A 15,206-nucleotide genomic window follows, 5' to 3' on the forward strand; every position below is an offset into this window, starting at 1 on the left:
TGTGGAGAGACTGTGTCTTCCTTTTCCTTCCCTCTACACACCTATACCCCAAAGGAAACCACCCCAGAGAATGTGTGGGACTAGGGGAAATCCTAATGGAGTCTTAATTATGCATCCAGTCTTTTTCTAGAAAAATCCAACTACAATGTCATGAAGGTCATCTCTGATCACTGGAAACCATAAACCAGTAACAAAAGCAGACAGGAAATGTCACACATGGAAGTGATAAGAAGCAGGGAGGTTGGCTTGCCCGTGCTAACTCTCCCTCCCACGCCGGTTAGATCCTACGCTTGGTCCCCTGAAATCTCTCACATATCTTCCTCTCCACCCCACACCGAAGCTCAGTCAGGCTGACTTTCCGTAACAGAGGATCAATTCAGTTTGCAAAGACTGGTCAACAAAAGGCAAAATAGAGTCCAAATCAAAGTGGCTTACGTTTTTTTCCAAACCTGCCCGTGGGTTTGTTGCTGGAGTGAAAATGCTGTGTTTGTGGGGCTCCTGGGCAGCCCACCCCTGGCAGGGGACACCGCCCACCGTGGTCGCCTTCTTGCCCCGGTATCCTTTACCAGTCCCGAACATACAGTCTGTAGGGAAGAGAGAATGGTGGTCTCCTGTCATTACACAGACCCGGGTGACAAGGGACAAATGCAGCAGTGCTAGGTTTCTCTCAGGACAGACTGTGGTCACATCCTTCAGAACACAGGAGTGCTGAAGACTTCAGTGAGCTCTGCTGATTTTGACAAGTTACCAGAAACGCTATTGGCTCAGAAATAATCACAAGCCGAGATGGTAGAATGGGAAGTTTGGCCAGGACACTAAGATAATCAATTTTATAACAAGCTGAGTGGTAACACAGATGCCACCATGAACTGTTAGATGATTCTTGAACACCTCATCAAGGATGGAGAGAAAGAGTAAGGACTGAAAAGGATTTTATAAAAAATATTATTTTGGCCAGAGCTGTGCTGTGAGTTCCCACCTTCTGGGATGAAAGAGGTAATAAAGAGATGACTAGAGGCCCCTTCCCCGAACTCATCCCTCACCTCAAGCCTCGGGGTTGGGGGATTCGGCAGAACCCCTCAGAGAACTTGATGTGTGTTACATATGGGGACCCAGTGCCCAGTGCTCTGATGGCCACTTGGAAAATCCACAAAGCAAAAGCTGGGCCAGCTGGCTTCCCAGTCAAGGAGCAGGGCTGGGCTAGGCAGCCTCCAGTGTGTGCCAGGACCAGGGTGTGTGAGTTACTCATGCACGAAGCGTGGGGCATCACGTGAGGCCATGCGAGGTCTTATCAGGAGTGATCCCCAGCTGGAGCATGGCACTCAGAGTCTCACCAAGAAAGAGTGGGGAGAGATGAGCTGGCCCCATGTGTACAGCAGCTGTACAGGTGTACAGTAGGGAGCAGTAGGTGAGGTTTCTCCAGCATCTTGGAGGAGGCAAGTCCACCTCCGGAAGGAGAGGGGGTCTCAACTTGAAACCAAGTTCTCATTTAATCATTTCTGTCTGATTTTGGATTATCTGAAAGTGGTCAGACAAGCCATGGGACCTGAGTTTTCATTCCGGGTCAGGGGGAGACTCAGCCCCCTCTGTTTCCTTACCCTGCAGCGGTACAGAGTACTTCCTGCCACCTGACAACCACAGGACCAGGGGCTAAGCACTTAGAGCTACACGCGGGCAAAGGGCCAGGGAAACAGAGGGGACTGTGAGATTTTCATGTCTCCCACCTCAGGTAACAACCACATCCTTATCCTCAGGCCCCAAAACCCTTGGAGCTACATGTCCGCTTCGCCAGGTGTTTGTTGGAGGTGATCATTGACGGTCCTCCTAGCCCTCCTAACTCTGTACATTGAAAACCATATCAGTCGTTTCTATCTCTCCATGCAAAAGGCAGAGGCTTGCTTTTCTAGAATGTCCCATTTCGGCCACCATCATCAACCTGTCAGTCCACCAAGGCTCAAAATGGTATCCATCACTCACAACCAACTAGTTTTCAAATCCTAAAGAAACACCCTACCCCATCATGCCAGCAAGAGCAGCTCTGGCTCCCCCAGGTGATACACTGAGGCTTCCTTCCATATCGCAGACTCAGCCAGCACTCCAGCTCCCTGTAACAATGAAGCCTCTGCATCCCAAAGATTTTCCATCTCTTATCATCCCGATACCCAACTATATAGATGTCTGGCCACAGACTTCTTACCTGCTTCAGAAGGATCCTCTACACTTGGACCCTGGGCAACAGTCGGAGATCTTGTGACCTGCTCTTGTGTTTCTGAGCATTTCTTCAGGTTACAGAACTCCCATCTGACGCTCGGATCAGTGGTATAACACCAAGGGCTTTTGTCAGCATCTGGATTTCGGCAGTAGTTTATTGTCAAGCCACTGTAAATTCCACAACAGTATCGGTCATGAGAGGTGAGCGAATCTTCAGGGGGACCTCAGCACCCTCTGAATTTTGTTACAACAAAGTGACTGAAATATTTCCATTAAGGTACCAAAGGTACCAATTATTATTATAATGTCACAAGCACAGATGGTCCTCAACTTCTTAAAAGTGGGTAAGTTTTTAAAAATAGGTTATAGTTTTTATTTTAAAAAAATCAAGGGACTTCCCTGGTGGTGCAGTGGTTAAGAATCCGCCTGCCAATGCAGGGGACACGGGTTCGAGCCCTGGTCCGGGAAGATCCCACATGCCGTGGAGCAATGAAGCCCGTGCGCCGCAACTACTGAACCTGTGCTCTACAGCCCGCGAGCCACAGCTACTGAGCCCGCAAGCCACAACTTCTGAGCCCACACACCACAACTACTGAAGCCCACGCGCCTAGAGCCTGTGCTCTGCAACAAGAGAAGCCACCGCAGTGAGAAGCCAGTGCACCGCAACGAGCAGTAGCCCCTGCTCGATGAGCTAGAGAAAGCCCGCGCGCAGCAGTGAAGACCCAGTGCAGCCAAAAATAAATAAATAAATAAATTTGTTTTTAAAAAATCAAAAGGAATATATGCTCCATATCAAAACAGATCATTTATAAATGTATAAGAGAAAGTATCAGAATGTCTTCCTTTCCCTGGGAATGTTAAATACATTCCCCAGGGATAACCAATATGGATTTTGAAGCATGTATTTTAGATTTTTTTTAAGGCACATACAAATATATCGATATCTCTGGCTTTCTCTCGCTATGTGAGTACATAGGGCTACGTAAGTTGGAACCAAAACATATTTATCCAAGGCAGAAAAGACATACAAGATGATATTGACATACAAGATGACATTGATATTCCCAGGCCAGCTCTCTTAGTCTATTTACTCACATTGTATTTTATAATGAAACAAAAACTCATGACAGTAATATTACTGTAAATATCATAGGTAGATCAAGTGGATTTGGGGTTTAGAAGGCTTCTGGAAGCCTTCCTGGAAAACTAGCTCCCAGGCAGGATGAGGATTCCAGAGGATGCATTCTGGGGCATACGAGGAGGAACCCCAGACCCCTCTAGCTGGAGCCACTCAGGGACTGAGGGGAGGGCGTGTGACTAAAGGACAGTGGGATCAAAGGGATGAAGGGCGACGTCTGGATAGACCACGGGGTCTGCAGGAGCTGAATCAGAAACAATTGGATAAGGACATAGCAGACGAGAAGCCTCGGGCTCACTGGGCAACTTGGACCCCCAGGGCCAGAACTTCGCCCCAGCCTCTCAGAAGTCTCAGCCTTGGACTCCCCTTTGCAGCTTAGACCCGTGGCCTGAGGCTTATGAGATAGTTTGAAACATACCACGTATTATGGGAATGCAACAACACTGTGTCTGTGGATACTATCGACAAGTGACAGTCTCAAGCCCAGGCCCACAACTTGAGGAAGCCCGTTAGCAGGTTTCTGAGCCCCTGGATGTGTTAAAAAGCTTCTCATGTGAAACAGACTCCTGCTCTTTTTTTTTAAAGGTAGTTTGACGAGTTTTGATGAACACACATACCTGTATAACCCACACTCCTAGTGCGATAGAGAACATTTCCATCAGCCCCAGAAACCTCCCTTGGGTCACTGCTCAATCAATCTCAGCTGCCCCCCAGACGCAAATACTATTGATTTCTTTCACCATAAATGACTTTTGTCTTTTCTGGAACTTCATATGAATGGACTCATACAAGTATATACCCTCTTGTGTGGCTTCTCTCCTTAGGATAGTGTTTTTGAGCTTTATCCATGCTATTTGAGAGTATCAGTAGCTTGTTCCTTTTTATTTCTGAATAGTATTCCATGGTATGAATATCCCACCAATTATTCACCAATTATTCATGTTCTTATTGATGACCACTGAAGTGCTTTCCAGGTTGGGGCTATTTTATGAATAAAGCTGCTAAGAACTTTCTGGTAGATCTTTTTGGGGGCTTATGTTTCATTTTGCTTGGGTGAGTATTCACAAATAGAATTGCAGGTTTGTAGGCAGATGCACGTTTAACCTTATAAGAAAATGTTGGACTGGTGTCCAAAGTGGTTGTTCCATTTTACATTCCTACCAACATGTGTGAGGGCTGCAGCTGCTCCGCAGCCTGGGCACACTTCTTATTTTCTGTCTTTTTAATAACAGCCATTGCTTTTGGGTATTTAGTAGTATTTCATTGTGGTTATAATTCTTATTTCTGTAATGGCTAAAATGTTGAACATTTTTTCAGGTGCTTATGGACCATTTGTATATCTTTCCATGTGGAATGTCTATTAAAGTCTTTCGCCCCTTTTTATTAGGTTGTTTGTCTTCTTACTAGTGGGTGGAAGGGATCTTTACACATTCTAGAGGCGAGCCATTTGTCAGGTATATGGATTGAGACTATTTTTCTCCCAGTCCCTGACTTGTTTATTTTCTTAACAGTGACTTTTGATGAGCAAAGTTTTCATTTTATTAAAGTCCAAATTATAATTTTTATAGTGTTTTCTGGATCCTATCCAAAAACAGTTTGCCTTCTCCAAGGTTGTGAAAATAATCTCATTTTTTTTTTCTAGAAGCTTTAAATTTCAGCTTTAGTTTTAACCTTTACTTTCAGGTCTAAGAGTATTCTCAAGTGAATTTGACATGTCAGGTAGGAGTCAAGGTTTTGGGTTTTTTGCCTTTATGGACACTCAGTTGTTCCAGAACAATTTGGGGGAAAATTTCCTTTTCTTATTGAATTGCTTCACCAGGTATATTGAAAATCAACTGACCATACATGTTGTGGGTCTGTTTCCAGACTCTCCCTTTTTCCATTTGTATATCTTTTGGCCAGTACCACTGATTCCTGAATTCCTTTGTGATATCTTTTTTGACTCATGGGTTATTTAGAAATGTGCTCTTTAATTTCCAAATATTTGAGAATTTCCTAAACTTTTCATTATTTTTATCTCATTTAATTCTGTTGGCTCAGAAGACACCTGTATATTATTTTAATCCTTTTAAATTTATTGGGACTTATTTCAAGGCCAAGCATATGATATACCTTGGTGAATGTTCCATGTGCACTTGCATGTGTATTCTGCAGTTGGGCATATGTTATATTGGTGCATATTTTCCTCCAAAACTTCTGTATCTTCTCTGAATCTTTCATCTACTTGTCCTACTGTACTGTTTTGGGAGAACGTTTAACTATATGAGAGAGAAATGAGAAAATCTCCAACTGTAATTGTGGACGCATCTATTTCTCTCTTTAGCTCTGTCAGTTTTTGCTTCATACATCTGAAGCTCTGTTATTAGGGTCAACACATTTAGCATCGTTAACGCTTTTTACTTCAAAAACAGCCTTTTTATCTCTGGTATATTTCTTATCCTAAATTTATCTTGTCTGTCTGATGTTAGAAACCATTCTAGCTTTCTTTTGATTAGTGTTTCTTTTTTTTTTTTTTTTGGTAACATCTTTATTGGAGTATAATTGCTTTACAATGGTGTGTTAGTTTCTGCTTTATAACAAAGTGAATCAGTTATACATATACATATGTTCCCATATCTCTTCCCTCTTGCGTCTCCCTCCCTCCCACCCTCCCTATCCCACCCCTCTAGGTGGTCATAAAGCACCGATCTGATCTCCCTGTGCTATGCGGCTGCTTCCCACTAGCTATCTGTTTTACGTTTGGTAGTGTATATATGTCCATGCCACTCTCTCACTTTGTCCCAGCTTACCCTTCCCTCTCCCCCTATCCTCAAGTCCATTCTCTAGTAGGTCTGTGTCTTTATTCCCGTCTTACCCCTAGGTTCTTCATGACCGTTTTTTTGTTTTGTTTTGTTTTTGTTTTTTTCTTAGATTCCATATATACGTGTTAGCATACAGTATTTGTTTTTCTCTTTCTGACTTACTTCACTCTGTATGACAGACTCTAGCTCCATCCACCTCACTACAAATAACTCAATTTCGTTTCTTTTTATGGCTGAGTAATATTCCATTGTATAAATGTGCCACATCTTCTTTATCTATTCATCTGATGATGGACACTTAGGTTGCTTCCATGTCCTGGCTATTGTAAATAGAGCTGCAATGAACATTGTGGTACATGACTCTTTTCGAATTATGGTTTTCTCAGAGTGTATGCCCAGTAGTGGGATTTCTGGGTCATATGGTAGTGTTTTTATGGTATTAATTTTCTATACTTTGATTTTTAACTTATTTATGTCTTTATATTCAAAGAGCATGTATTGTAAAGAGACCATAACTGGGCTTTGGTTTTTATTCAACTTGACAATCTCTGCCTTCTAATTGCATTGTTTTATCCTTTTTATATTTAATATACTTATTGATATGGCTGAGTTTAAGTCTAACATCATTCTATTTATGTTCTGTTTGTACCATGCCTTCTTTACTCTTTTTCTCTCCTTTTCTTCTTTCTTTTGGATTAATTGAATATCCTTATTATTATCTATTCCTCTGAGTTTTCATTTTCAGTGGTTACACTAGGATTTACAATATCCCTCTCTAACTTACCACATTCAAACATTTATTAATATTATACAGCATCATGGATAATGTAAGAAAATCAGAACAGTAATGTCTACTGTAATGTAATGTAATGTAATGTAATTGTAACAGTAATGTCTTCTGTATTGTCTACCTGATGGTAAAGCCATCCAGTGAATTTTTCATTTAAGATATATAATTAAATATATATATATATTTAGTTCTTAAATATATATATATTTAGTTCTGTCTTTTTCATTTGCCTCTTTTATAGTTTCCTTTCTCTTTAGATTATCCATTTGATTCTTTTATGTTCCTATTTTTCTTTAAATCCTTAAACACAATTATAATATCTTTCAGAATTTTTTGTTTGCCAATTCCATCATTTCTGAGTCTGTATTGACTGATTTTTCTCCTCATTACGGATCACATTTAATGATCTTTGCATGTCTACCAATTTTAAAATTTCTGCCAGACATTGTAGATACCACATTACTGAGTGGCTTGATTTTGTTATTTTCCTCTCAAGAGTGTTGACTTTTCTTCTGGCAGACAGTTAATTTACTTGGAGATCATTTTGTTCATTTTAGGAATGCTTTAAAGCTTTGCTAGGGTGTTTTTCTAGAGTAACCTTTATTCCAGGAATACACTAATCCTACTCCTAAAGTGTGACTTTTCTGGATTCCTTACTGAATGCCCAAGGTGTCCCATGAAGTCTCTCCTCTCTGGCTAGTAAGAATCCCAACTCTGCAAACACAGAATCTCCTAGTGCTGTGTGAGTTCTATAATCTCCGTTTATCTCACTGTTCTCTGGTAGTTGTTCTTTGTCCCACTAACAGAGTGGAATCTCTCCCTGTGCATTTGCAGCTTTATATTCAGCCAGAGACTTAAGGAGAACTCTATACATATTTCTGGAGCTCCTTCTCTGCACAGATCCTTCCTCATTATTACCCAGCCTACTAAATCCAAGCTGCCTCACTAATCCCCAACTCCAATCTCTGTCTCCTCAGTTTAGCAAGACTGTTGTGGTCTGCTTTGGTTCCATCTCCTTGCACTGCAGTCCAGGAAGTATCTCCAGGAAGAAAACCAGGGTACTTGTAAATTTATTCTAATTTATTTTCTTTTCTGAAAAGTCTCAGTCCTGTGCTGCCTGTTGTCCATCATGTGAAAACAGTTTTTTTTTTTTTTTTAAAATATTATTTATTTATTTACTTATTTTTTTATCTTTGGCTGTGTTGGGTCTTCGTTTCTGTGTGTGGGCTTTCTCTAGTTGTGGCAAGCGGGGGCCACTCCTCATCGCGATGCGCGGGCCTCTCACTATCGTGGCCTCTCGTTGTGGAGCACAGGCTCCAGACGCGCAGGCTCAGTAGTTGTGGCTCACGGGCCCAGTTGCTCTGCGGCATGTGGGATCTTCCCAGACCAGGGCTCGAAACCGTGGCCCCTGCATTAGCAGGCAGATTCTCAACCACTGCGCCACCAGGGAAGCCCATGAAAACAGTTTTTCCTTAAGTTTTACAGCCATTTATCGCAGGAAAGCTGGTCTGACCAGACCTAGTTTTTGTCCATCTGTATGTCCATTTTGCCTATCAGTATCTGCATACTTTCTGACTCTAATCTGCCTTCTTTCTTTTGTTCCTAGTGTTCTGGTAACTCATATCCCTTTAGACCACTAGTGCTCGGGACCCAATGTATCTATAGAGGTCAGGTGAAGAATACTTATATTTATCACCCGGTGGTGATAAATATTTATATTTATTACTCAATGACAAACACAAAACCCCTTCAGGAGTTGGAGGATGAAATGATACAATTCCATAGTTGAAAGACCACACTGATCTTTAGCAGGTGCTGTGGAATGACGCTATTTCTAAGCTCTTGATCATTTGTTCTTCTGAGCTTTTTACTACTATGACCTCAGCCCCTCTATATCTCCAACCCTGCTTCTGCAAAACTACTCAGGAAAGATAGCCAGCCTCTAGCTTCTCTTTCAGAAATTTTGCTCAAAAGCAAGCTGCCTGAGATATTTTGTCTCATAGTCTGGAGCCAAAGGAAGTTTGGTCCTAAGACATTTGTTTAAAGCATGGCCCTTTTTAACAGGAATTTAAGTTGGCTGTTGCTCCTCTAATGGTTAAAAATCAAAGACGTACGCATTTGGGTAGTTTTCTGGGGTCTTCTGGTGCCTGTGTGGTGACATCGATGACCAAGATTGACATTTCCTTCCTGTGACAGTGGTGGATGATGTCCCTCGATAACTCTGCCCATTACCCTGGTAGCAGTCTTGGGCTACAGGAGTTTGTTCAGGTGGTACTGAAATTGAAATAGAAGGAATCAGTAAATAATGACTAGAACAGAGAAATATGTGAAATAATTATTACACAAACAGAATAGTCATCTCTGGGAATTAACACTCTTCTCTTTTACATATTGGCAGGCAGATGGCCATGCAAAGAAAAAAATAGATCCATAACGTTCTAAAACTTTAAGGACCTAACTTTTTGGTAAATATTTAATTTAAAACTCAGAAAAAAATAAGCAGGGCAGAGTGCTTATAATTGGACATTGCACTCGTGTGCAAGCTCTCTTCTATGGATCTCCACTGGGAGATCATGGGAACAACTGGGCAGGTCTCCAGAAAGAGACACATTCATCGGTGTAGGCTGAAGGTGATGACAGGGTGACAGTGAGGAAGACATGAAAACCTTGTGCATTTCCCGAGACCCTTTGCTTATACAAAGCCAAAACCTCAAGCTGCTGGGGAGTGGGGCAGGAAATGGTCCTGCATCCAGGACTAAGGCAAAGATCTACTGCTTCTCGGGAAGATGTAGGGGGAAAATCGTATTACCCTGTAGGAGGGGCAGAAAATTCTCTTGTGCCAGGATACTTCACCAACACAAAACAGAAGTCTGCTACTCTTCCACCCAAGACTCACTCCACATACAAGTTAGAGTTTAGCTCCATGGGAAGAAGGGGCAAGAATACTGAGAAACGTTACCTTCAAAGCCCAGGTGCACAGAGTCTATCTAAGGCTGAGGGTAAACCAGGAAGATAGAGAATGCCTACCTCCACCAAAATCTTAGCAGTGAGTAACAAGAAACAGTAGTCTATCACAAGGGTCAGGTTAGAAGTGTGGCGTGACCCCTCTCTGTGGTGCAGGCATGCAGTGATTGCTAAAAATTGAGAAGGGATTAGGGATACTGAGAAAACTCTTCAGCACCCCAGACCCTACTCTAAGCACAAAGTGATTGCACCCCATCACTGCAGGGATTTGAAACCTGTGGTTCACTTAAGGTAAAAGCAGCAACAAAACCCCAATTCCTTTTATCTGTTAATTATATCAATTCAATTATCCACATAACATACTGATAAAAGAAAAGGGTGCCCATTTCAAAGTGTAAATTATATTTGCTTCAAGAGTTATTGTTCCTCTACATATATAACCAGCATTTGATTAAAAATTACAAGACACACCAAAAAAAAAAAAAAGGAAAAAAAAAAAGCTACTGTTGGGCTTCCCTGGTGGCGCAGTGATTGGGAGTCCGCCTGCCGATGCAGGGGACACGGGTTCGTGCCCCGGTCCGGGAAGATTCCACATGCCGTGGAGCGGCTGGGCCCGTGAGTCATGGCCGCTGAGCCTGCGCGTCCAGAGCCTGTGCTCCGCAACAGGAGAGGCCACGACAGTGAGAGGCCCGCATACCGCAAAAAAAAAAAAAAGATATATCATCCAAACGCTAGTAAAAATAGAGCTCTTATGGCTGTATTCATTTCAGCAAAAGTAGACTTTAGAACAAAGACTATTTCTAGAGATAAGGAGAGATATTACATAATGATAAAGGGGTCGTTTCTCCAAAAAGACAACAATTCTAAGTGTGTCTGTGCCTGACAAAGAGCTCCAGAATATATAAAGCAAACACAAAACTGAAATGAACAGCTGAAGCTGGAAACGTCACCATTCATTTCTCAGTAAGCGATAGAACAGGAGACAGAAAATCAGTAAAGATTCAGAAGAGCTAAACAATACTAACCAACTTGACCTAATTGGCTTTTGTAGAACACTTTACCCAACAATAGCAGAAGCCAGATTCTGCATGTGCAACAGTCACCAAGAGGACCTTATTCTGAACCACAAAACAAGCCTCAACACATTGAAAATAAATGAAATCATAAGGCATGTTCTCTGACCACAACACAATGAAACTGTAAACAAAGCTACTGTATATTGTGCTACTACTGGAGTAGAAAAATACAGAGTGCATTGGAGCTCTCAGTAAGGGCTCATTGCCCTTGCTTACCTGGGGCATCCAAATGCTCCGTGGATAATGGAGAGGACTCACAGGATGGTATCGTGCAGTATTCCCACCTAACTTCACTGTTGGTTGTATAGCACCATGGACCTGTTTCTCCATCAGGGTTACGACAATAGTTTTCTTCCAAATTTCTGAAAAAGAAGTGACTGTGAGTTTGGTTTTCCAAAAAGGCTAAAGAAATAACAAAGTGCACACATGCTTGTTAATAGTGATGTTGGCTATGTATCCAGCTAATTCTCTAGAATTATACAAACTGAATAATGGGTGGGAACTTAAGCAGAGCAGGATTCCAGAGAATTATGGCACAGATGCTTCTCTTGGGTGAATGATTGAAATATATTCCTTGGTTGTGTCTAATGAAGCAAAATAGGTCTTTTCCCACAGCTTTGGGCACTGTGCTGTATGCTGGAAACACAATGGGTATTTTCTACACTGCCTTGCCTCCAAAAGCATATGTCATAGCCCTGGAATTTAAATGTTCTCGAGCCTGACTGTACATTTAGTACAAATGTCAAAATGTTGCTGAAACCCACTCCGAGGTTACCGATTTAGTAGATCTACAATAGGGTCCAAGAATTTGCGTTTCTAACAAATTTCCTGATAATGCTGATGCCGCTGGCCTGGGAAACCACATTTTGAGAACCAGTGTTCTAGGAAAATCAGTGCTAAATTTCACTTCCCTTGCATGTGACTTGGCCAGTTTTCATTCCCAAATGCTGTAAGCCTAGGTTTCTATTGTCACTGACACCAAGGCAAAGTCAATGAGATTTCACTTTCCATCCAGCCGACCAGGAAGAGACCAGAGCAGACTCACCTGCAGGGAAAGTTTTCTGGGGTCCTGTTGTGCCTGTGGGGTGTCTGCTCACCCCAGCGTTGACAGGTGTGCCCAGATACGGTGACAGCCACTGTCCCTCCATAGTTTTCACCTCTTCCCTTCAGACATTGATATCTTGGCCCAGAAGATGGTGGCGGTGTTGCTTAAATGGGAAAAATACATGACAATGAATGTTTTTTAAGTAAAGGATTCACAGATGGATATTATGGGGGAATGGATGGATGCAGGGAGTGTCAGCCTGTCTTCTTTTCCACTCATTCTCCAAGATATTGGCATCTGAAAATTTTTTATCATTTTTCAGAAGTTGATGTGGTAGAATCGATGTTTCCAAGACCATCTCATGAGGAGCTCCTTCAGGGACAAGACCCTTGGAATAGATGCTTCTTTCTATATTCTGTTTTCTCTATATTCTCAGCTCATCACACACGCTAAGGATCAACATGTGTCACATCCCACCCCAAATCTGCACGTGTACCAACAATCTGACTTCCTTTATGAAGAATCAATTATTCATTAAGTAAACATAACTGGCTGACCCCCAATATTCCGCAAAGCCAAACAGCAGAGAGAGTCCATGGGAAGAAAGAAAATAGTGTCTCCAAGGAAAATGGTATGCAGTGAGAAGTCAAGAAATTCTTAAGACACACTGCCATATATAAAACAGGTAAACAAAAATTTACTGTATAGTACATGGAACTATATTCAATATCTTGTAATAAACTATACTGGAAAAGAATCGGGTGAAAAAGAATATATATATATATTATATATATATATCTATAACCAAATCACTTTGCTGTACACCCAAAACTAACACAATATTGTAAATCAACTATACTTCAATTAAAAAAAAAAAGTCTCAAGAAAAAAAAGAAGATGACAGAAAGAGAAACTGATGCTCATAAAGAAGGAGAGTACCGAGGCACTCCAGCATCCTGGAGGATGACCATCAGAGCGAAGAACAGGAAGCCGGCCCTCACGGCCTGCTAAGTCGTTTTTAACAGTCTCAGATGCCCTTGTTCAGTGCCTTGCTTCAAATTCTCATAGAAGGAAAATATTATAAAATTGTTGTTTCCAACTCATTCCTGCGAGGTCTCTACCATTTCATCTTCTCCCCCGACCTCTCTTCTCCTGTTGCTCCCTCCCAAGTGGAACATACTGAAAAACTGGACATCCAGAGACACCTCTTTGCTTACAATTAAATAGAACTCTGGTTGATAATGAAACCCATGTACCAGAAGGCGTGGGTCTGATTTGCCTTTAGCACTAGAGAACCATAAGGGTCAGAGATGGCTCCCAAAAGCCTACATTCATCTGTACTCAAAAAAGGCAGAAGTCTCTGATACGGGACCAAGAAAACCCCATAGTAACTAGATACTCTGATCAATTACCTACAGTATCCAATAAATTGTTTTAAAAGAGTAATCAGATATGGGAACATATGTATATGTATAACTGATTCACTTTGTTATAAAGCAGAAACTAACACACCATTGTAATGCAATTATACTCCAATAAAGATGTAAAAATAAAAATAAAAATAAATAATAAAAATAAAATAGAAAAAAGAAAGAGTAATCACATCCCATGGAATTTATAGGGCAATTTTCAGGCATCGCACTCAGGCACAGCACTCTTGATTCCAAGAGAAGAACAGGTAAAGACCCCTGAGGACTGGGTATGAGCATACTTACTACATCTCGGGATGTCACAGAATTCCCAGCGTTTGCTGGGATCGGTGGTGAAACACCATGGGCGGGGTTCCCCATCAGGGTTACGGCAGTAATTCATCTTCAGATTCTTGTTTGGAAATCTGAATGTGCAAGAAGGATTTTAACAGCACTGAACATTTACATCCACAGATGAGAATCATTTCAAATGAGCAAATATTGAGCACCTGCTGTGTGCTAGGCACAGTGGGGCGCCCAAGGAGGTGCCTGGATGAAGGTCACCCTCCATGTGACGACAATCTCATAAGAAAGATTAACCGAGTGTCCTAAGGATTGTTTTTCTAACAGTTTACATGTGCAGAAATCATAGAATGGGATCAACTTTATCATTTTGGCCATCTGGAAAACTGACGTAAGCCAACTCCAATTATTCAGCTGCAAATAATCACAATTTTTAAAACACAAAGTACTTACTGGCTAGAGATAGTCATCTAGTAAACAGTACAGCCTAGAAGTTGGTGTCTTCCTTGTGTAAAGGAATTGTCCTTCTGATCTACCCGGTTCTGGTCCTGCTAGCCTTTAAGCTTATAGAAACTGAGACGGATAAGCTATGCTCCTGTGTGCAAGCCAGAGAGTCCCCTCAACAACAAGGACCCAGTGACTGAGGCTGTGAGATGCACGCCACCCTCTGGTCTCATTTCACGTCCCTTCCTGAGACCATAAATGCTTAGTCAGGATGGACAGGGCAACCAGCAGTGGCTTAAGCAATCCTCTTGCAGGATTGCTTTCCTGAAAGTAAATTTACCCAGTTTCCTGAAAGTAAATTTACCCAATTCTGAGCCTTGAGGCTTTACTGTATTTCTTCTTTGAATACAGTAGGGAAAGGAAAATGGCAACAGCTGTGTTTTAAGACAGCTATTTGGAATGGAAGGTACAGAAATTCAGTGGAGCTGTTTTCTACACTGAAATATGTGACTTAGTCTCTTTGCCTATAAGTTTTTATAAGCCCCGTTATAATCCTATAGTCGTCATAGAAAGAAGAGAAAGACCGAAACAGCTACAGAGAGGGAGGTGTTTTAAGTACACTTAATGTGTACAATTAGGCACATTGTACAACTAATTAGAAGATGTAGAACATTGTACTGTAGAACTAATCATTACTTTCTAGATCAGGGACTCTTATTTCTATTATAGATTCATGATCCCCTTTGAGAAGCTAGTGAAAGTTAGGAATCCTCAAGCCCAGAAAAATGTACTGATATAAATACACATAAAATGTTGAGGGGTTCACAAAGCCCTAAAGCCCATCCACAGATCATAGGCTAGGAAGCCTTGAATCTCATCAGTATGAAGGAAAAGGAAAGGAAGAAAGAGAAGAGGGAAATATTTGGAAAATACACAAGTGAGATGTATCTGTTTTTCTTACATTTTAATGTGCCTACGAATTAGCCAGGAATCTGGTTATACGGCAAATTCAGATTCAGTGGGTC

At 41.6% G+C, this 15,206-nt stretch overlaps 1 protein-coding gene across 1 annotated transcript in view; it reads right to left on the reverse strand.

Moving 5' to 3' along the window:
- Positions 1-15,206, reverse strand: part of PLG (plasminogen) — a 42,998-nt gene that overhangs the window by 14,124 nt on the left and 13,668 nt on the right. The window contains exons 7-12 of the mRNA XM_081250464.1: positions 13,741-13,859; positions 12,026-12,188; positions 11,197-11,342; positions 9,055-9,214; positions 2,198-2,379; positions 436-584 (exon numbers count right to left, since the gene is read on the reverse strand). Of these exons, the coding sequence (XP_081106590.1) occupies positions 436-584; positions 2,198-2,379; positions 9,055-9,214; positions 11,197-11,342; positions 12,026-12,188; positions 13,741-13,859 (919 nt within the window). The remainder of the gene's footprint in view (positions 1-435; positions 585-2,197; positions 2,380-9,054; positions 9,215-11,196; positions 11,343-12,025; positions 12,189-13,740; positions 13,860-15,206) is intronic.

The sequence above is a fragment of the Mesoplodon bidens genome, assembly GCF_964165515.1.
Source record: "Mesoplodon bidens genome assembly, chromosome: 12".
In the NCBI taxonomy this organism is placed as follows: Eukaryota; Metazoa; Chordata; class Mammalia; order Artiodactyla; family Ziphiidae; genus Mesoplodon; species Mesoplodon bidens.